General features: G+C 41.9%; 1 protein-coding gene across 2 annotated transcripts in view; it reads right to left on the minus strand.

The window, feature by feature from the left end:
- Positions 1–23,113, minus strand: part of pskh1 (protein serine kinase H1) — a 56,466-nt gene extending 33,353 nt beyond the window's left edge. The window contains exons 1-3 of one of the 2 annotated variants that reach the window (XM_067997821.1): positions 22,933–23,113; positions 21,536–22,563; positions 17,756–17,837 (exon numbers count right to left, since the gene is read on the minus strand). In XM_067997821.1, the coding sequence (XP_067853922.1) occupies positions 17,769–17,837; positions 21,536–22,477 (1,011 nt within the window). In that variant the 5' untranslated portion in view covers positions 22,478–22,563; positions 22,933–23,113 and the 3' untranslated portion in view covers positions 17,756–17,768. Of the gene's footprint in view, positions 1–17,755; positions 17,838–21,535; positions 22,564–22,932 lie in introns of those variants that run through there. The other variant, XM_067997820.1, reaches the window with a different exon arrangement.
- Positions 23,114–23,726: the final 613 nt, after the last annotated feature.

The following is a 23,726-nucleotide window of genomic DNA, read 5'->3' on the forward strand; positions in this document are numbered from 1 at the left end:
TCAACACAGTACTGAGAAAGTACTACATTTTCTGAGATGCAACGACAATAACTTGCAATTATATAGCGCATTTAACGTAGTAAAACATCCTAAGGCACTGCCACAGGAGCGTTATCAAACAAAATTTGACACCAAGCCACATTAGCAGATATTAAGACTGGTGACCAAAAGCTGGGTCAAAGAGTTAGGTTTTAAAGGAGGGTCTTAAAGAGGAGAGAGAGGCGCAGAGATTTAGGGAGGGAATTCCAGAGCTGAGGGCCGAGGCAGCTGAAGGCACGGCCGCCAATGGTGGAGCAAAAGGAAAGAATTGGAGGAGCACAGAGATCTCGGAGGGTTGTAAGGCTGGAGGAGGTTACAGAGATAGGGTGGGGTGAGGCCATGGAGGGATTTGAAAACAAGGATAAGAACCGGGAGCCAATGTAAGTCAGCAAGCACAACAGTGATAGGAGCCAGGAAGGGAAGTTGGGTGGTGGGAATAGGGTCGAGGGAGCAGAAGGTGCGTCTCATGGACAAGATGAGCTCGGAGAGGGCATGAGGGGAGATAGGAGAGAAACTAAAGAAAGATGCAGCTTTCAGGTAAGATATTAAACCAAGGTCCTATCTGTTCTTTCCTATAGTCCTGGTGGACATTAAAAATACCATGGCACTAATCAAAGAAAAATAAGTTCTCCCAGTATCCTAGTCACATTTCACCCTCAACCAACTCCAACATAGAATAATGGGTCATTCATTCATTCAACTGCTGTTTGTGGGATCTTGCTGTATACAAAATGATTGCCAACTCTGCCTACATAACACTGACTCTACTTCAAAGTAATTCATGTATGCAACTTACTTTGCCACATTTCTGAGACATATGATAAGGCACTATATAAATGTCATTTTTTAAAAAATTATATTTAAGAGGGTTTTCGTTTATGAACCTACAGCACACTACATGGAGATTTATTTTTATGTAACTTGTATATGAGAAACAAATTTATTTATCTACCTGAAAAGCATGAGGAAAACACTATTTATGCAAGAAACAAACAACATTTATGAAACACCTTTCACAACCTCAGCACATCCAAAGTATTCCGCAGCCATTGAATTACTTTTGAAATAATCACTGTTTTGCAGGCAAACGTGGCACCCAATGTGCACACATCAAGGTCCCATAAACAGGAAATGAAATGAATGGTCAGATAGTCTTTTTTTGATTGTGGAAGGGGGGGGGGGGGAAGCAGAAAGAGGCAGTGGGAGAAAGGTACAAGTTTTCAAGGAAAACAGGGCTAGGGGAAGGAGAATGAAGGAAAATGAATTCCCTTCACTCCCCAGAAGTATATAAAAAAAGGGTTGCCATAACACTGCTGAACATGTATTTTAATTAGAAGTTTCCCCAACACTTGGGGCAGTCTATTACACTTACAATATATCCTTAGCAGTATCTATTTTAAACAGGTGTCACCAGGCCAGTGCTGGGGAAACCCTTTTGGAATCCCACCCCCTGCCCGACAGTGACAAATGCAGTGTTCCTGGCCATTGCGGGGTGCTGGCTTAAAAGTTCTTTAAGTGCATTTACAGCTGTATTATCAAGTCTGAGTTTAGAAGCTGAAAGATGGATAGTGCTGTAGATAACTGTGCTGCCTACGTTGGAGACAGAACTGGGAGATCTCAGGGGAAGCATACTATATCGTCACCTATCTTGGAGACAAAGGTAAATAAAATGAGTAGGTCAGCTGAAGTACGACGGGTGGGCCGACAAAAATGGTACAACAGGAAAATGTTACATGAACTAAGTGCGACACTTATACCAAGAAAGCACTCAGTCTCGAACTGCCCTCAGGATGTGCCCAAGCAGGATATACTCAAAGTTACCATAAGAACATAGGAACAGGAGTAGGCCATTCAGCCCCTTGTGCCTGCTCCGCCATTTGATAATATCATGGCTGATCTGTGATCTAACTCCATATACCCGCCTTTGGCCCATATCCATTAATACCTTTGATTGCCAAAAAGCTATCTCTCAGATTTAAATTTAGCTACTGAGCTAGTATCAAATGCAGTTTGTGGAACAGAGTTCCAAACTTCTACCACCCTTTGTGTTTAGAAATGTTTTCTAATCTCGCTCCTGAAAGGTCTGGCTCTAATTTTTAGACTGTGCCCCCTACTCCTAGAATCCCCAACCAGCGGAAATAGTTTCTCTCTATCCACCCTATCCGTTCCCCTTAATATCTTATAAACTTCGATCAGATCACCCCTTAACCTTTGAAACTCCAGAGAATACAACCCCAATTTGTGTAATCTCTCCTCGTAACTTAACCCACAAATTCCGGGTATCATTCTAGTAAACCTACACTGCACTCCCTCCAAGGCCAATATGTCCTTCCGAAGGTGCGGTGCCCAGAACTGCTCACAGTACTCCAGGTGCGGTCTAACCAGGGTTTTGTATAGCTGCAGCATAACTTCTGCCCCCTTGTACTCTAGTCCTCTCGATATAAAGGCCAGCATTCCATTAGCCTTATTGATTATTTTCTGCACCCGTTCTTGACACTTCAATGATCTATGTACCTGAACCCCTAGGTCCCTTTGGACATCCACTGTTTTTAACTTTTTACCATTTAGAAAGTACCCTGTTCTATCCTTTTTTGATCCAAAGTGGATGACCTCACATTTGTCTACATTCAATTCCATTTGCCACAGTTTTGCCCATTCACCTAATCTATCAATATCCCTTTGTAATTTTATGTTTTCATCTACACTGCTCACAATGCCACCAATCTTTGTGTCATCGGCAAACTTAGATATGAGACTTTCTATGCTTTCATCTAAGTCGTTAATAAATATTGTGAATAATTGAGGCCCCAAGACAGATCCCTGCGGGACTCCACTAGTCACATCCTGCCAATGTGAGTACCTACCCATTATCCCTACTCTCTGTCGCCTTTCGCTCAGCCAACATCCTAACCAAGTCCGTACTTTTCCCTCGATTCCATGGGCTTCTATCTTAGCTAACAGTCTCTTATGTGGGACTTTATCAAATGCCTTCTGGAAGTCCATATAAATAACATCCATTGATATTCCCCTGTCCACTACTTTAGTCACCTCTTCAAAAAATTCAATCAGGTTTGTCAGGCACGACCCACCTTTCACAAATCCATGCTGGCTCTCTCTGATTAACTGAAAATTCTCGAGGTGTTCAGTCACCCTATCCTTAATTATAGACTCCAGCATTTTCCCCACAACAGATGTTAGGCTAACTGGTCTATAATTCCCTGGTTTCCCTCTCTCTCCTTTCTTAAAAAGCAGAGTGACATGTGCAATTTTCCAATCCAGAGGGACAATGTGCTCACCTACTTCCTTTAAAACCCTGGGATGGAAACCATCTGGTCCTGGGGATTTGTCACTCTTTAGTGCTAATATTTTCTTCATTACTGTTGCTTTATTTATGTTGATTTTAATCGAGTCCCTGTCCCCGATTCAATATTAGTTTTCTTGGGATTTTCGGCATGCTATCCTCTTTTTCTACTGTAAATACTGACGCAAAGTAATCGTTCAACATGTCCGCCATTTCCCCATTGTCAATGACAATATCCCCACTTTCAGTTTTTAATGGGCCAACACTGCTCCTGACCACCCTCTTTTTCCTAATGTAACTATAAAAGTTCTTCGTATTGGTTTTGATATCCCTTGCAAGTTTCTTTTCATACTCTCTTTTTGTAGCTCTTACTATCTGTTTTGTGTCCCTTTGTTGATCTTTGTATCTTTCCCATTCGCCAGGATCTGTGCCAATTTTTGCCTTTTTGTATGCCCTTCCCTTATGTCTTATACTGTCCCATACCTCTAGTTGTCCATGGCTGTTTTTTTTGGCAAGGAGAGTTCTTGCCCATCAGGGGTTTAAACCGATTCTGTATCAAGTTAAATGTTTCTTTAAACATTTCCCACTGATCATCAGTCATTTTACCCATTAACAGATTTGCCCAGTTTACTGTGGACAGTCTCTGTCATCCCATTGAAGTCGGCCTTACCCAAGTCTAGAATCTTAGCAGCTGACTCACTTTTTTTCCCTTTCAAACACTACATTGGACTCGATCATGTTATGATCGCTATTGGATAGATGCTCGCGTACAGTTAAGCCGTTAACTAAATCTAGTATGGCTTGCCCCCTTGTTGCCTCTAGGACATACTGTTGTAGAAAACTCTCTCGAACACACAAGAAATTCGCTACCTTTCTGACAGTTGCTAGTCTGCTTTCCCCAATCTATGTGAAGGTTAAAGTCCCCCATTAAGACCACTATGCCTTTCTTACACGCTTGTCTAATCTCTGCATTTATACAATCTCGTACTTCAGAGCTGCTGCCAGGGGTCCTATACACAATTCCCACTATAGTCTTAGATTCTTTCCTATTTCTTAATTCAACCCATAAGGTCTCTGTTGGCTGCTTACCTCTCGTTATATCCTCCTTTATCATTGAAGTGATTTCATCTCTAATCATTAAGGCTACTCCTCCCCCTCTTCCATTTTCCCTGTCTCTCCTATAGATCTTATAACATGGTATATTTGGTTCCCTAGATTGTATAAATGCAGAGATTAGACAAGCTTGTAAGAAAGGCATTGTGGTCTTAATGGGGGACTTTAACCTTCACACAGATTGGGAAAAGCAGACTAGCAACTGTCAGAAAGGTGGTGAATTTCTTGTGTGTTTGGGATAGTTTTCTATAGCAGTATGTCCTAGAGGCAACAAGGGGGCAAGCCATACTAGATTTAGTAATGAGCAACACCATGGGCTGTAGAAAAGTTTTCAACATTCAGTACTATAACAATGTATCATGGAGCAATCAGCAACTCAGCATGGGCAAAATTAATTTATAGTAAAAATCATTTACAAGAATTTGATTCCTAGCTTAAAGAACCTCAGCTACTCATACGCTCAAGGGCCTATTTACTTAGAACAGCATAGACTTAGAGGTGACCTGATAGAGGTCTATAAAATAAAGGGCTAGTTAGCACCGCTATTGATAGATTATTCCACTTTAACAGATTGGGAGGACCCAGGAGCATGAGTTTAAACTATGGAAGAGTAGGAATAGACTGGATGTTTGGACATTCTTCTTTTCCTAAAGAACTGAGAGCCTCTGGAATACATTGCCGGCTGGTGTGGTGGGTGCTGACTCTCTGCATGCCTTCAAGGGGGAGCTGGACAGGTTCTTGACTGGAGCAGAAATCACATCATATAGGTGAGCGTCTTTATGGATAATACTCAGTCCATGCGATCGCCTGGATCACTTTCAAATGCTTGGGGGCGGGGAGTCGGAGAGGAATTTGAGAGAGTACTTTTTCCCTTATTGGCCCTGAGTTTTTTCAGTTTTTTGCCTCTCCCAGATTACATGGCCGCGGGGATGGATGTGAGAGAGGGAGGTCGGGGGAGGAAAGCAGTGTTTAGCCATGATGGTCCGGCCATCATGGTGTGGGGCAGGATTCATGGACTAGCTGGTCTTTTCCTGTCTGTCAATTTCGTATGTTCGTATAACCAAGAGGGTTAAATGAATAAAAATCATAAAATCAATCATGCAGCACCAGATATGCACACATAGCCATCTTGTCCAGGTACTCACTGGTCACTAGGATGCACTGGGTCACAGCATTTCAGTCATACAACCACAATGTTGTGATCAGATTTAACTTAATCAGTGTGGAGTCAATTCCACAGCCTCACAACACACCAAAGCTCACTACTCCTAGAGTAACTTTTTAAATAATCCCAGATCAATAATTTCAGATCTGCTATGACAATGGTGCAGAGCAAGCGATTTCCGAATAACAGTGCTCAGTCCAGTGATACCCATAGTAAAATCTCCGCAATAACTTGCTTTTTTTTATCCCCCCAGACAGAGAAATAAGTTCTCTATAATTCAAGTCAATAAAATCCTTCAAACCATATAAAACACTTTAAAACCTTATACAACACTATTAGAATCCTGGTCCACAGCTCCATTTATTCAATAGGCAAACTGTAGGACAAAGCTACAGGCTTACACTGCAATTTTTTTTTAAACTATCAATCTTTTATATCCGCAATAGATGGCCTGCTGCTCTTTAAATGTGTTGCTAATATTTGATTAATGTGCAAATGTTATTGTTCCTGATGTATAGTAGAAGGAAGCATTCAATGGAATGTAAACTTCCAGCTGGACGAGGTTTGTTTTATTGAGTTTGTCACAGAAAGCAGTGTTGCAGATATGGTATAGTGTTTTAGATTTCTCCAATGGCTTCATTGCCAGCCTCCACAAATTCCAAAACTCAATTGCCTGTCCCACATTAAGTTCCGCTTGCCCATCGCCCCCAACCTTACCGACCTACAGTCATCCTGTCTCCTAATTATTCTTAAATCTTCACCCTCATATTCAAATAACTCAAAAGCCTCACCTCACCGTATCTCTGCAACCTCCTACAGCCTTACACACCCTCTCTCCTTCCTTTCTTTCTTTCAGTCCTCCAACTCTGTCCACACACCAACCCTCCCCAACTCACTTGACCAGCTCTCTGGAACACAGTGCAGTGACTAATGTGTAGACAAACGTGATAACCATTTTCGAGACAGAAAAATCTCAAAATAGCAACGAGTGAATGACCATTTTCTTTTTCGGTGTTGGTTGAGGGAGGTGCATCAGTTGTTTTTATGTCGTGGGTTTTCTCTTTTGTAGCCTGTTTATACGTTCTTCACAGCAAATTAAAACAGCAGTCAAGAATGGGATTCAAACCCAGATCCTCAGTATGGGAGTCTAGCATATTATCTCTAAAGTGGACCAATAGTGGACACATTTTTAATTAAAGTTCAGGTAGGCCAATATCATTGTTTATATGTATAAATCATTTAATTTATTCCTTTATGTAATATGCCTGGTCCAAAACTTAAGAATTAGATAATTGCAACAGTTTCCCCAATTCTACTTTAAATAACTAAACATTGGAAACATACAAAAAAGGCCAGTACTTCTGATAGTGCATGGTAGAAGAAAATGTGTTATTTTGAAAGTTGGCATGAGCATTCTGTACACATAGTTAGAAAGAGGCTCAAAAACATTTTATATCCATCACCTCAAGTCAGAGCGACAGATAGACAGCATGACTAAGTGCGTGCTGACAGGTTTCCCAGTCAGAGTTCACTTTTATTGGAGGCAAATAGCATAAAATTATTTGATGTTCAAATTACCTGAGAAGGTATTTCAAAAATGAAGAAATGTCTGAGTACACCCCTGCTTTTTTTTTTAAAAAAGCCTTCTCTCTTTAATTTGGAGACAGTCCTATTAAACAACGTGTGAGAATTTACAATTCATTTTGGTTACTGCAAATGCCAGTCCATTCTACCCAATGTACATATATTCTATGCCCTCAACAGTCCTTAAAATTACTGTGAACATAAACTCTTAATTTGTGTACAATGGCATACCTTACAGCTAGCCATTAGTGTATATTAAGCACGCTTGGGGAAAGAAGTTACAGAGGGCAAATTCAGCTTCAAAATCTATTTGTTTTATTTACACTAAAATAAGGGTCAACCAAATTGGTCTTCATTTAGTACCAAGGCTAAAACTCAGAAGTTAGCTAGCTAACTGCACTAACATGGAGGTACTGAGATAGTATGCAGATAATCCTATAAAAATCAAACACATTTCCCATTACCTACTTTATGAGTTTATTTATTCAATATGTAAGAAATGCTCAGCATCTTATTTTAATAGTACTCTTATGAGCCTCCTTCTGTGCTGTAACATATTACGAGAATGTTTATCTTTTTTGACAGGGCTGGGAGTGCAATAGGAACAAGCTTTAAATGAACAATTCATAAAAATATTTTAAAACTAGTTTCTCAGTCCAATCTATCAATTTTTAAGCTACCTATCCCCTATTTTTCAATGTGCAGCACTAATTGTATGAATGCAAAGATTGTATTAAATTAGATTAAAGCCAGTGAAGATTATTCTTAGAGTACTTATCTGCTGGGTATTTTTTGCTACTTCACCCAATAAGTGCAAACATGAATTTCAAAAAATATATGATCCATAGCTATCCTAATGTGTGCAATGTAGCCATTCATAGAAATAGCATAATTAAAACAATGAGTTTTATTACAGAACTAGCCACGATGCTTTCAAAGGAAAAGGGTGACAATGTTAGTCACATTCCTTGATGATAAATCAGTACTCTCTCAATGTTGACTAGGAAACAAAAACACAAATACAGCTCTTCAAAAAAAAATTAACATTTTAATATTCCTACTCACCTGGATACCACCTAAATCCTTCTTGTCAACTCACTTGACCAGGACGCTAACTAATGATTCATTTCCCAACCCACCCTCCAACCCCAAAAGAAAATCAGGAGAGTTGCACAAGGAAATGTATTTTCTACTTTGTTGAACACCTTGTATGTTCAAATAGAAGTAACTTATACTCCATAATTTTCAGGGCAAAACATGGAAGAAATGTTCAAAATGGCAAACAGCACAGACAACATGCATTCTTCAGTACAGTTCTGACAAACTCTTAGCACGTGCAGAAATCTTCCTTAGCTAGTTAAACAGTGATTTTCTTTAACAGAATGCTAACTCAATTCTTGTACATTAGTACAAAGACACATGAGAGTACTAAATGCTCGAGTTTCCCCACCCTCCCCCACAATCCAAGAGCAAAATTTTACTTGGTACAAAATATTTCCGTCATAACCAGCCTTTTTAAAAAGGAGGAAACAAAAAAAAACATTTGCTTGTATTATTCTATCGAGATAATTTATTGTGTTGAATGTACCGAGTTTTAGCTCATAAACTCAGCCCATCAGTGCCCAAGATTTCAATAACACACTCTTGCTGGGCCCATTTAATCTATGTTGACTCAAGGAAATCACAGTGACTTGCTGTCACATGGAATCCATCCCATTACTCTCCGGCAGCACCCCCAGGCAACTGTCAAGAGCACTCACATATCTCAGTTTCTAAAAAAAAAGTTTTTGTTGAGGCCAAATTCTATATAAAAAAAAAATCACCCATTTTAATTATTTTTTGTTCATACCCTTTCTAAACTCCAATTTCCCAAGCAAGTAATCTGCTCCTAGTCCTCTGCTAATGCTAGCCTAGGGTGACTCATACTTCAATCAGCCTTTACTCCATACTGTCCGACACCATGACTGAAATCAGAAACTCAAAATGGTCTGGTCAAAAAGCTCACTCCTTGCTAGGTCCTTTCCTTGCAACGAACTGGATATTGTACATTTCTTTCGCAGTACAAGTCTGCTGCTAAGAATTGATTGATTGTGGGAAAGTCCGTGATAACACTATGAAGTAAAAATCAAGCTAAAACAGAAGCACTATGCTTTTATCTTTACCCTGAAATATAAAACTTGAATCCACATATGGTTAGAGCAACCAGAATAAAGGGTAAAAATGAGTGCGCAGGGTTATAGACACCTTCACATAACCATAGCTAGCAGATGCACAATCTTCTAGCCAAAGCCTCTGGTAGTACCGATTTGAGGTAACGGTTAATTCAGTAACTGGTTTACATAATCCACATTTACCCCAATACAAAATTAAATCAAAACAAAAGACTTTGTAATATTTGACAATTATTTCTGCAATCATTTTTTCACCTTCCATGTGCTACAAACCAGTGGATGGTGGGAGAGTAATCTGCTTGCAGGCCTTTGCTTCCCCACAGCACGAGATGGAGGGATCAAGAACTTGCCAGCGGGACAGGGTACAAACCAGTTATCCAGCACCCCATGCTGCACCACTGCTATAATTGTGGAGATTTATACAGTATAAGAAAGAATGATAGGAATACCTCCCATCAGGATTTCAGCTGGGGAGCAGGAAAAAAAAATGGACACACATAATAGCACATTGAAGTAGATTCATCATGTGTGAATAAGTTATTTCGGGGGCCAAGCACCTTAAAATCCTGCCATATATCATGTTTACTTACTTCTGTATGAAATGATGTTGCAGAATTCAGAAAAGACAATCTTAGCCCAACATGTAAAATCGCAGCTGGCTGAAAAATTAGTTTGTAATTTACAGTTTATGACAAAGCCCAATCATCTGCACTTATATATTTTTAATGACAAAATGAAAAAAATGCAAAATCACACACTTAAAAGCCCTTCTTTACAGCAAAGACCTAATCTTGTAGCCATCATAAAATAAAATTTCAATGACTGGCTTCCCAACCAGAACTATCACCTTTGTCCCAAATGGTACAATCAACACTGCATTTTGGTGGTTAGCCTCAGCAACACTCACTATTCCATCTAAAGCAATGAGCAGTAAAAGATCCCAGGAGTTCAAGCTAAGGGCTGAAACATGATTAGAAAATCAAGCTAGTTATATGTTTTGTTTTTAAATTTTTGATTTAAATACAAGGAATATTTTATAGTCAAATACTTGAGGAAAAGATCATTCAAGGGCCTTATCAAAGGAAATTCCTTTAAACTGTTGTACTGTGTATGAGATGCGTATTGTACTGGGACATGAACTATGCATCAGCTTTAGTATTTAAACTGTTGAATGTGATAGATCATCCCAAATTTAGTACTGTACCCAACATTCTTGCCAAAACAATGTGTAAAGATAGGGGATGTCATGCTGACAACAGTGATTAGAATACTACATTCTATTAAGCCATGTCAGAAATAGATCTGAACAGCTTGTTTCTTTGTCTAGAAACCGCCAAGATTGAATAGCAGGAAACAGAAGTCTAGGTAATTCAGTTAGTGTATGGACTTTATTCGCGGCAGACAAGTGCCAGGCAATGACCATCTCCAACATGATGTGGAGATGCCGGTGATGGACTGGGGTTGACAATTGTAAACAATTTTACAACACCAAGTTATAGTCCAGCAATTTTATTTTAAATTCACAAGCTTTCGGAGACTTCCTCCTTCATCAGGTAAATGTTTCAGGAGCTCCTTGAAGCCTACGCATTTATACATATAGAACAATACATGGTGTTTACAGACTGCCCCTGCAACTGCCCGTTGCCAAGGCAATCACCGTGTTCAGACAGAGAGGTGTCACCTGCAGAACCCCCGAATACACATTCAACAAAAAAACAAACAGGGAAAAAAAAGAGAAAAAAAACAGAGAGAGGCAGAAACATCCGGAAGGCAGAGAGAGCCAGCAAATGACCCATTATATTAAAAACAGATAACATTTGTTCGCTGGTGGGGTAACGTGTAGCGTGACATGAACCCAAGATCCCGGTTGAGGCCGTCCTCATGGGTGCGGAACTTGGCTATCAATTTCTGCTCGACGATTTTGCGTTGTCGTGTGTCTCGAAGGCCGCCTTGGAGTACGCTTACCCGAAGGTCGGTGGATGAATGTCCATGACTGCTGAAGTGTTCCCCGACTGGGAGGGAACCCTCCTGTTTGGCGATTGTTGCGCGGTGTCCGTTCATCCGTTGTCGCAGCGTCTGCATGGTCTCGCCAATGTACCATGCTCTGGGGCATCCTTTCCTGCAACGTATGAGGTAGACAACGTTGGCCGAGTCACAGGAGTATGAACCATGCACCTGGTGGGTGGTGTCCTCTCGTGTGATGGTGGTATCTGTGTCGATGATCTGGCATGTCTTGCAGAGGTTACCGTGGCAGGGTTGTGTGGCGTCGTGGACGCTGTTCTCTTGAAAGCTAGGTAATTTGCTGCGAACGATGGTCTGTTTGAGGTTGGCTGGCTGTTTAAAGGCGAGTAGTGGAGGTGTGGGGATGGCCATAGCGAGGTGTTTGTCCTCATTGATGACATGTTGAAGGCTGCGGAGAACATGGCGTAGTTTCTCCGCTCCGGGGAAGTACTGGACGACAAAGGGTACTCTGTTGGTTGCGTCCCGTGTTAGTCTCCTGAGGAGGTCTATGCGATTTTTTGCTGTGGCCCGTCGGAACTGTCGATCGATGAGTCGAGCGTCATATCCCGTTCTTACGAGGGCGTCTTTCAGCGTCTGTAGGTGTCCATCGCGTTCCTCCTCGTCTGAGCAGACCCCGTGTATTCGCAGGGCCTGTCCATAGGGGATAGCCTCTTTGACGTGGTTAGGGTGGAAGCTGGAAAAGTGGAGCATCGTGAGGTTGTCCGTGGGCTTGCGGTAGAGTGAGGTGCTGAGGTGCCCGTCTTTGATGGAGATTCGTGTGTCCAAGAAAGAAACTGATTCTGAGGAGTAGTCCATGGTGAGCTTGATGGTGGGATGGAACTTGTTGATGTTATCGTGTAGTCTCTTTAGTGATTCCTTGCCGTGGGTCCATAGAAAGAAAATGTCGTCGATGTATCTGGTGTATAGTGTTGGTTGGAGGTCTTGTGCAGTGAAGAAGTCCTGCTCGAACTTGTGCATGAAAATGTTGGCGTATTGGGGTGCGAATTTGGTCCCCATGGCTGTTCCGTGTGTTTGGGTAAAGAACTGGTTATCGAAGGTGAAGACATTGTGATCCAGGATGAAGCGGATGAGTTGTAGGATGGCTTCCGGAGATTGGCTGTTGTTGGTGTTGAGTATTGATGCTGTCGCAGCGATGCCGTCATCGTGGGGGATACTGGTGTATAGTGCCGAGACGTCCATCGTGGTGAGAAGTGTTCCTGGTTCAACTGGTCCGTGGGTACTGAGTTTTTGTAGGAAGTCTGTAGTGTCGCGACAGAAGCTGGGGGTTCCCTGTACGATGGGTTTCAGGATGCCCTCGATGTATCCAGAGAGGTTCTCACACAGGGTTCCTTTGCCTGATACGATGGGACGTCCGGGTGTGTTGGCTTTGTGTATCTTTGGGAGGCAGTAGAAGTCTCCCACGCGGGGATTACGTGGGATGAGAGTGCGTAGGATGCTTTGAAGGTGCTGCGACAACGGATGAACGGACACCGCGCAACAATCGCCAAACAGGAGGGTTCCCTCCCAGTCGGGGAACACTTCAGCAGTCATGGACATTCATCCACCGACCTTCGGGTAAGCGTACTCCAAGGCGGCCTTCGAGACACACGACAACGCAAAATCGTCGAGCAGAAATTGATAGCCAAGTTCCGCACCCATGAGGACGGCCTCAACCGGGATCTTGGGTTCATGTCACGCTACACGTTACCCCACCAGCGAACAAATGTTATCTGTTTTTAATATAATGGGTCATTTGCTGGCTCTCTCTGCCTTCCGGATGTTTCTGCCTCTCTCTGTTTTTTTTATCTGTTTTTTTTCCCTGTTTGTTTTTTTGTTGAATGTGTATTCGGGGGTTCTGCAGGTGACACCTCTCTGTCTGAACACGGTGATTGCCTTGGCAACGGGCAGTTGCAGGGGCAGTCTGTAAACACCATGTATTGTTCTATATGTATAAATGCGTAGGCTTCAAGGAGCTCCTGAAACATTTACCTGAGGAAGGAGGAAGTCTCCGAAAGCTTGTGAATTTAAAATAAAATTGCTGGACTATAACTTGGTGTTGTAAAATTGTTTACATCTCCAACAAGAGAGAGTCTAATCACCTCCCCTTGACATTCAACGGCATTACCATCACCGAATGCCCCATCAACATCCTGGGGGTCAACATTGACCAGAAACTTAACTGGAACCAGCCACATAAATACTGTGGCTACAAGAGTAGGTCAGAGGCTGGGTATTCTGTGGCGAGTGACTCACCTCCTGACTCCCGAAAGCCTTTCCACCATCTACAAGGCATAAGTCAGGAGTGTGATGGAATACTCTCCACTTGCCTGGACGAGTGCAGCTCCAACAACACTCAAAAAGCTCGACACCATCCAGGACGCTTGATTGGCACCCCATCCACCACCCTAAACATTCACCCCCTTCACCATCAGCGCACAGTGCTTTAGATGGAATAGTGAGAGTTGCTGAGGCTAACCACTAAAATCCAGTATGTACCATCCACAGGATGCACTGCAGCAACTCGCCAAGGCTTCTTCGACAGCACCTCCCAAACCAGTGACCTCTACCACCTAGAAGGACAAGGGCAGCAGGCACATGGGAACAACACCACCTGCACGTTCCCCTCCAAGTCACACCATCCAGACTTGGAAATATATCGCCGTTCCTTCATCATTGCTGGGTCAAAATCCTGGAACTCCCTACCGAACAACACAGTGGCAGAACCGTCACCACACGGACTGCAGCGGTTCAAGAAAGCGGCTCACCACCACCTTCTCAAGGGCAATTAGGGATGGGCAATAAATGCTGGCCTTGCTAGCGACGCCCACATCCCATGAACAAATTTTTAAAAAATTCCTTCAACTTGTAGGAGAAAGGGAAGATCGAAGAAATTAAAGTTTGACAGTTGTGAGGCCCTGAGAAAGAATAAGTTACAGTTAAGAGATAATGTTTTCACACATGCAGTAAAATATCAGGTGCACATCCAGGTATTTTTTTTTAAATGAGGACCAGTCGGTTTCTCCACCACCACCCCCCACCCCTCACAACCTCAAAAAAACCTCAGCTTTTATTTATGCAGAATCTCTTTAATTCAAGCTTCAGGCCTGTTCTTTTGTCCCTGTCACTTCACCCATGTTGAATACACAGACAGACAGCTCAGAGGTAGTGTGGTGAGCCTTGAGAGAGTTGGTGAAAAGGTAGCTGACTGACTTCTGAAGATGATGTTGCCAAGGAACAACATGTAGATGAGGAAGAGTAGGGAGCCAAGGACAGATCCTTGGGGGACTCTGAAGTTGATTGTGTGGGAGTGGGAAGAGAAACCATTCATAGAATCATAGAAAATTTACAGCACAGGAGGCGGCCATTCGGCCCATCGTGTCCGTGCCGGCTGAGAAACGAGCCACCCAGCCTAATCCCACTTTCCCGCATTTGGTCCGTAGGCCAGCAGGTCACGGCTCTTCAGGTGCACATCCAGGTTTTTTTTTAAATGAGTTGAGGGCTTCTGCCTCTACCACCCTCTCAGGCAGTGAGTTCCAGACCCCCACCACCCTCTGGGTGAAAAATATTTTCCTCATTTCCTCTCTAATCCTTCTACCAATCACTTTAAATCTATGCCCCCTGGTTACTGACCCCTCCGCTAAGGGAAATAGGTCCTTCCTATCCACTCTATCTAGGCCCCTCATCATTTTGTACACCTCAATCAAATCACCCCTCAGCCTCCTCTGTTCCAAGGAAAACAACCCCAGCCTATCCAATCTGTCATCATAGCTAAAATTCTCCAGTCCTGGCAACATCCTCGTAAATCTCCTCTGCATCCTCTCTACTGCAATTACGTCCTTCCTGTAATGGTGGTGACCAGAACTGTGCGCAGTACTCAAGCTGTGGCCTAACCAATGTTTTATACAGTTCCAGCATAACCTTCCTGCTTTTATATTCTATTCCTCGGCTAAGGAAAGCATTCCTTATGCCTTCTTAACCACCTTATCTACCTGTGCTGCTACCTTCAGGGATCTGTGGACATGCACTCCAAGGTCCCTCACTTCCTCTACGCCTCAGTATCCTCCCATTTATTGTGTATTCCCTTGCCTTGTTTGCTCTCCCCAAATGCATTACACCTCACACTTCTCCAGATTGGACTCCATTTGACACTTTTCTGCCCATCTGACCAGTCCATTGATATCTTCCTGCAGTCTACGGCTTTCCTCCTCACTATCAACCACACAGCCTATCTTTGGGTCATCCGCAAATTTCTCAATCATGCCCTCTACGTTTAAGTCCAAATCATTAATATATACCACTAAAAGCAAAGGACCTAGTACCGAGCCCTGCGGCACCCCACTGGAAACAGCCTTCCAGTCGCAAAAACACCCGTCGACCATTACCCTTTGCTTCTTGCCACTGAGCCAATTTTGAATCCAATTTGCCACATTCCCTTGGATCCCATGGGCCTTTACTTTTTTGACCAATCTGCCATGTGGGTCCTTGTCAAAAGCCTTGCTAAAATCAATGTAGACTACATCAACTACATCGATCCTCCTTGTCACCTCCTCGAAAAATTCAATCAAGTTAGTCAGACACGACCTCCCCTTAACAAATCCATGCTGACTGTCCTTGATTAGTCCGTGCCTTTCTAAGTGACAGTTTATCCTGTCCCTCAGAATAGATTCCAATAATTTGCCCATCACCGAGGTTAGGCTGACTGGCCTGTAATTACTCAGTCTATCCATCGCTCCCTTTTTAAACAACGGTACAACGTTAGCAGTCCTCCAATCCTCCGACACTAGGCCTGTATCCAGTGAAGTTTGGAAAATGATTGCTAAAGCCTCCGCTATTTCCTCCCTGGCTTCTTTTAACAGCCTGGGATACATTTCATCCGGCCCTGGTGATTTATCCACTTTCAAAGTTGCTAATCCGCTTAATACTTCCTCTCTCACTATGTTTATCTTATCCAATATTTCACTCTCATCCTCCTTAACTTCAATCCCTGCATCATCCCTCTCCTTTGTGAAGACAGATGCAAAGTATTCATTAAGAACCATACCCACATCTTCCGCCTCCACACATAATTTACCTTTCTGGTCTCTAATAGGCCTTCCTCTTTCCTTAGTTATCCTCTTGCTCTTAATGTATTTATAAAACATCTTTGGGTTTTCTTTGATTTTATCTGCTGATATTTTTTCATGCCCTCTCTTTGCTTTCCTAATTTCCTTTTTAACTTCACCCCTGCACTTTGTATACTCATCTAAACTTTCTGTAGTATTGAGTTCCCGGTGTCTATAATAGGCTTTCTTTTTCTGCCTTATCTTACCCTGAATGCTTCTTGACATCCAGGGGCTCTAGATTTGGCAGCCCCTCCCTTTACCATTGCTAGAAATTTTACAATTGGACAGCCAAGAATTGAACAAAGCAAGGGCGGTCCCACTGAGGACAATGGGGGAAGAGGTGTCAGAGGAGGATGATGGGGTTGATCATGTAGAAAGCTAGAGAGGTCGAGGAGGGATAATGCAGCACGGTCAGTCACAGAAAATGCCATTGGTAACATTGGATACTTTTGTGTTGTGTTGTGGGGCTGAAGCTGAATTTGAAGGGTTCAAAGAGAGCTGTGGGACAGATGGACAAGACGACCTGGGAGGTGGACCTTGGAAAGGAAATGGAGTTTGGAGATGGAGCAGTAATTTGCAAGGACAGAGGAGTCGATAACGACGGTTTTTAAAGTGTATGGGACAGTGCCTGAGAAGACAGAACTATTTACAATGTCAGTTAGCACAGTGGCTAGGAAAGGAAGTTGGGTGGTTAGGAGTTTAGTGGAAATAAGGTCAAGGGAGCAGGATGAGCTGAGCTTTGACAGGGCCTGAGGGTGGAGGGGGAAGAAAGAGATGCTGAAGGTACTAGGGGGAGATACATGTGTTCAGGTACAGAGTAGAAGGAGGACTGGCTTCTGGGACAAGGGGAAGCAGTGGAGGCAGCTGAATTGATTGCCTTGACAAAGAAAATCATGAACTCCTAAAATTTATTGTTAGAGATGAAAGTGGAGTCGGCAGGTAAGAGACAGTCAGTAGTAGAGAAAGGCTTGACCACATCAGGTGTGGATACCTAAGTTAGTTATGCACCAGGTACATTCATTTGTGTACCTCAGACTTGAGGCAGTAAAAATAGATGGGGGTCAAAACAGGAGGAACAATGGGGATGGAGGATAGTGTAGGTTTTGCTGAGGGCAAGGGCATACATGCACTGAAGCGGCCTTCATCTTTTGATATATTTTAAATATTTCTTAACGTTAGAAAAGTTAGTTTGCTTCCTCTATGCACTAATAGGCTCATTTCAGAATGAAATTCATTAAACAAATGGAACTTGACTAACACAACATTTTATAGTTGAAAAGTTAGTGCAGCTGTCACAGAAAAGTCCGTTCCCATACAGCAACTGGCACCTGCGATACAGTAGTCCTGCAAGGAATCAACACCTTCGGGAGAGGAAGAGAAAGTTGATGAGATAAAGACTTTCTAAAAAAGACCTGCTCTTTAAGGAATTTGTTTACTTAACATACACTCTACTTAAATACCAGAGACACAATATAATTAATTGCACTAAACAAAGGCAATAGGAATGCAAAGTGATATACAGGCTTATGCTGTCAAAGACCCACATTCTATAAAATGCAAAATGAGAAAACGTTTATGTCAGCCTGGAGCTCATCAAAACATTTCTGCATTTTACTTTGTGAACTCTGGGAACTCTATTGAAATATGCTGAATTTACCTGAACAAATCATTGGAGGCAAGTTGCAATTTACCACATTATTGCAAAGTTTTGACAAAAAATACTACTTGACATATCAAATGGCAAAGACCAGATGTGGGTCACAGATGTTTTTCAGCATCAAAACCAGGAAGGGGTGTGAAACTTAACAGTGCCTAGAAGGTCAGAATACATATAAATTCTGAATTCCAAAATGACAGGGAAATAGAAATTTAAACTAGCTGCTGTTGAGTTAAAACCTAAAGTTCTGGACGTACCCATTATTTGTAACTTTAATCTTAGCTAATGGGATTTTCAATGCAGATAAAATCTAGAGAGAGATGAATGTCATTTTACCTAAAGACACGGGAAGTATTAAAGCATCTTGCGCTTGCAGCTGTGCAGGATACAGTAATTAAACACTGTGTTCTCATTTTACACGAAATATAAATAGAACATATATCTCAAATGAAAGCAGTTGAATACAAAATTTATTCCAGGAGGGATCTGTGCAGTTCGTCCTCAGTTGTGGAATAAATTGAGAGAACCAGCACTCCATTGGAAAATACTGAACTATCAAACTATTTACTGAAGGTAAAAAAGGTAAATGGCCACAAAACCATCTTGCAGTAATAGTAAACATAAATCATTTCTCAAATAGACAAATCACTTCAGAACATTTAATACTAACTATGACAAGTATAATAAAAAACAGATCAAAGCAATTCACTGTCTTTAGAGATTGTGCTTTAAGTGACTCCAGCCAGTGCCAGTTCTATGAATAGTGTTTTCCTTCTCTAAAAGTTAGCTTTTCATTCAAGATAACATTGGTAGTTCAGAACAGAAGTTCAAAAAGTAATTCAAAAGCAACTTCAAAATAAGCAGTGAGCTGGTCAAAGGGACAGTTAACAGCTGCAACATGTCCCAACAAAGGATCACTAAAGTCAATTTTATTGACAATTTTAAACCAGTGAGTGTGTGTTTTTTCAGGTTTTATTTTTAGCGTAAGATCAGTTGGAAAAAAATTGGACCGCAAAGTACCCAGGTAAACTTGGAGAAAAATCAGTCATTTTTAAAAAGTTATTTTTAACATCGCTAAAACTCGAACTGTTGTTGAGGCTCACCATCAGACTCTCCCTTAAACTATAGATATTTTTTAATTAAAAAAGTGAAATTACATCGAGTCTACTGAAGAACTAATGATAATTGTTGTGGTACCTGCCACTATGATGATGGGATAACAATAATTGGAGATTATGCACAGGGAAACAGTTGCAATCTTGCTTTTAGTAAACAATTGTAAACAATTTTACAACACCAAGTTATAGTCCAACAAATTTATTTTAAATTCCACAAGCTTTCGGAGGCTTCCTCCTTCGTCAGGTGAACAGTGTGGAAATTTCACACCGTTCACCTGAGGAAGGAGGAAGCCTCCGAAATTGTTTAATTGTTTACAATTATCAACCCCAGTCCATCACCGGCATCTCCACATCATTTAGTAAACAATGTCTTGATGTGTGACCCAAGTCAGCTTTTCATTCATGACTTCAGTAATTCTTCAGGGAATCTGTATGGAACTGTGTCAATGTATTGTTGTCCTTGCTCCATGCCTAACTATGAAAGAAAGACTGGCATTTGTTGTCATACAAAGAATATAGTCTGCACAACAGTACCTAAAGATGAACCAGCTATCCTTCAAAAAAATACAAATTGACTACCTTGGTTTCTTTTCTTGCCAAAAATCAGGTTCAGAATTGTTTGCGTATCACATCTGTAATCACAGCGCAGCACATAACACATGCAACTTTCATGGGTGTGATGTATGCACATCTAGGGGCCTCATTTGTAGTTTTGAAAAAAGGTTTTTTTTAAAACCAATTCATCTCCAGAAAAAAAAAATCCAGGAATTGATTGGTAGAAATCAGTAAAATATATTATGGATCCAGTCACCACACAAGGGAAGGACACGCACACACACACCTTTCAAGCTCACCAAAACTGAAAAATAGTTTGATGCCAGATAGTTGCAGTGTTGTCACTAGGCATTTTTAAATGTATTGGTACCAAAATGCCAGAGCATTTAAAAAAAGTGCCAGTAAACCACATGTAAATCTTTTAATTCATCACCACAAATTGCTTGCACTACTACCACCAGTAGCGATAGACCTGTAACAACTAGTACTTCATTCTGGCGTTATATGGCTCAAAATGTTGTTACCAAGTAACCCAAATTTGAATGGACAATATAGAGAACTGCACTGCCAGACATTTTCAGAGTTGATTATAGTACAAAAACACCAACCAGGCTTTACTGAAATCTCTGGCGCAGCTACACTTCAATGTCCACCATCAAGTTTTACAAAAATCCTAATGGCAGCACTGGTGGCAAATTTAAACTTTTTAAGTATATGCATTGTTCTGGAAAATATTTTACTTACGGAAATGGACCTTTAGTCTTCAAATAGTTATGAAAACAAATATTGAACGTACCAATGTAGTTAGAAGTGCTTGTTAATGAAATTCTTTTAAATTATTCTGTGAATGCATCTGAAATACTTCCAGTAAGCTATATTGAAATATAAAATGAATCTCCATGGTCTCAATCTTCTAAAGGGACACCACGTTCATGAAAAAAAGGTTTACAAACAAAGAAATTTTCCACAACACATTGCATCATGTGTCTAATGTCAGTGCAACAAAAATATAGTCCTTCTGGTTCTTTTCATTAACAATTCATTTTTGCAAAACAGTACTTCTTTAAGTGGAGTTATGCCTTAATAGTAAAATTAAATTAGTGAACAAAGTGTTTTTTGAAAAAAGCAGCAAAATGACAGCCAACTAAAAAGAAAACAAACCCTTCAACTGGTCAATTAGACTAATGCCCAAACTGACCACTTGGGACACAGAAAACAGGGTAGCTGCCAGCTAACGAAAAAGCAGATTAATAAAGAACTGAAAGCTCATAATCAGCTAAATAAGGCTAAGAAGCTGAATTGTGATACACATTCTAAATATGACACAGTTATTTGATCCCAAACTTATTTCTGTCTCCTCACTAAAGGTGGTAAGAGAAGCTTTGTGCAGAAACAAACTTCCCCCACTGTCCTTATCTCCTCACTATTGGGCTATTTTGGAACACTGTCATATATCTCCTTCTTGCAGAGTACCCTGCAACAAATCGCACTCTGGAAACCAATCTCACTGACACGAAAGAACATATTTTTAGATCATTAGTGCTGTTTGCTGTGGGGTGGAATGAACATGAGGAGATCAAGAAATTAGATGGAGAACTCAAAAACAGACATGGTTTCATTACAATATTGAAATCACTCAATGAGGTGCCAATGAAACCAGCGTGCAATTTCCTGTGATTCTTTACTTCCAATTTTTTTATAAAATGCAGTTACAATGCAAATCACTTACCTCCCCTGAGTAACTGTATTTGCCCTTCAATATTTGCCTATATAATCGAGTGCGATTATCATCTTCAAAGGGCATAGTTCCACTTAACAAAATGTAGGAAACTACACCCAACGCCCACATGTCAACAGAATTTGTGTAAGGCTTCCTCACAAGGATTTCTGGAGCAATATATTCTGGGGTTCCACAGGTAGTCTTCATGAGACAGTCATCACCTTTCTTTCGAGTGCTTGCTAATCCAAAATCTGTGATCATAATTTTGGAGTCAGCACCTGGGTGATAATACAGCAAGTTTTCAGGTTTCAGGTCTCTGTGTGTGATGCCTAGGGTGTGCAAATATTTAACTCCATCAAGAACCATTTGCAGCACTCTTGTGGCATCTCTTTCAGTAAAGGAGCCTTTGGCTATGATCCTGTCAAAAAGTTCACCTCCAGTTGCTAGTTCCATCACCATATACACTCTCTCTTGAGTCTCAAATACTTCAATGAGCTGTATGATATTTGTGTGCCTCACTCTCCTAAGGACGTTGAGCTCGGACTCGCACACTTCCCTGCCTTCCTTGTACTTTGTCTCAATCAATTTTATTGCATAAGGCTGTTTGGTACTTTTGTGCTCTACTCTGACCACTCGACTAAAACTCCCTCTACCAATCAGTGCCTTGATGTCATATTTTGCAGTCACTCTGGGGTCAAACTTTGCACGGTATTTGGCCACTTTATTCCTCCTAGGATCACTCTGCTGGTCCCAATGTCCACTTTGTTGGTATGCATTAGTCTGATGAGGCGGTGGTGGGCCCGTCTTGCCCCCACTCTTGATGGCATCCTCTTTAATAAAGTGCTTGTATTTATCACCATTTTGGCCAGTGTAAGGCTCCACAGTTTTAACTAGATCCAAATGGAAGTCTTTAGGTGGCTCAGGCAGCACTTTGCTTGTCCCGCAGCCCATCACTTTACGTTGTTACTGAGCCAGGAAGGCATTTCGACCCTTCGTTATCATCCCTCTCCTCATTCACTTGTAAGTTGACCCTTCCTCTGCAATAAAGGCAAAATAGTACACAAATGTCAAACCATCTTTAATACAATATTAACAGTTGAGTTGCCTGAGGACGAAAAGGCAGCAAGAATAGCCCTCAAAGCTGCCATTTAACAATAACTGGCTTTATTTTATAAAACGATTAACATTTACAAAATATGACTTTAAAAGTTTTACAAAGTTTTTCAATGTGCAGAGTATAAAAAAGTGGACCTCCTAAACTACTGAAACTCTCACTCGCCAGTCCACTGGAGAAGGCAAAAGCTTTCGGAGCCGAATCTCCATCGCCCAGGCGGCCCCGCTGCTTCACTGATCCCGACCAGCCCCTTCCTGAGAGCGCCGTCGTCCTGTCCCGGCACGACACTCACCTGACTCCGCTGAGGAACCTTTTTCCCTACCGCAACCAGCTGCTTCCTCTCTCCCGGTCACCGCCAGCGCCAGGCGTAGCATCCCAGCCTCGGAGCCCGGGCCGCGGCGACGCTCATTACACTCAATGAGGCACAGGATCCACAAAAAAAATGCCAAGAGCCATCGCGAACTTTCCCTGAACTCACGCGCCGGACGAAGTGGCGTCACTTCCTGGCACGCCACCAGACCGTGTGTGCGTTACGCGAGCTTCAGCGGGGAGGTGGCTCGGGGGCGCGCTTCAGCGGGGAGGTGGCTCGGGGGCGCGCTTCAGCGGGGAGGTGGCTCGGGGGCGCGCTTCAGCGGGGAGGTGGCTCGGCTTTGGGACTCCTGATTGTGGTTGTCATGGTGACCATGTCATTTATTCGGGTTGCCAACCCTCCAGGACTGTCCTGGAGTCTCCAGGAATTACAGATTAATCCATTGAACACTGCTGGGAGCAACCGGGTGAAAAATTATTGAGTAATTTAAAAACATTTTTTTTTCATTTTCTTTGTAACAGGTTTGTTTATTAATTATAAAAATATTTGCGCTGGGGGAAAAAGACTGCGTGATCGGGAGGAAGGTCATGTGATGAAACTTCCAGAAAAACGCCAACCAGAGTTGGCAACCCAACTGCTTGCAAGTTTACATGTAAAATGGTGCAGTTTGCCTGGTTATGTCCCTATCTAATTGGAGGGGGTACAAACGAAATTCACTAAAGCTGATATGAAAGCAAAATACTTCAAACGCTGAAAATCTGAAACAAAAACAGAAA

This window comes from Heptranchias perlo, chromosome 16 (genome assembly GCF_035084215.1).
Source record: "Heptranchias perlo isolate sHepPer1 chromosome 16, sHepPer1.hap1, whole genome shotgun sequence".
Classification (NCBI taxonomy): Eukaryota; Metazoa; Chordata; class Chondrichthyes; order Hexanchiformes; family Hexanchidae; genus Heptranchias; species Heptranchias perlo.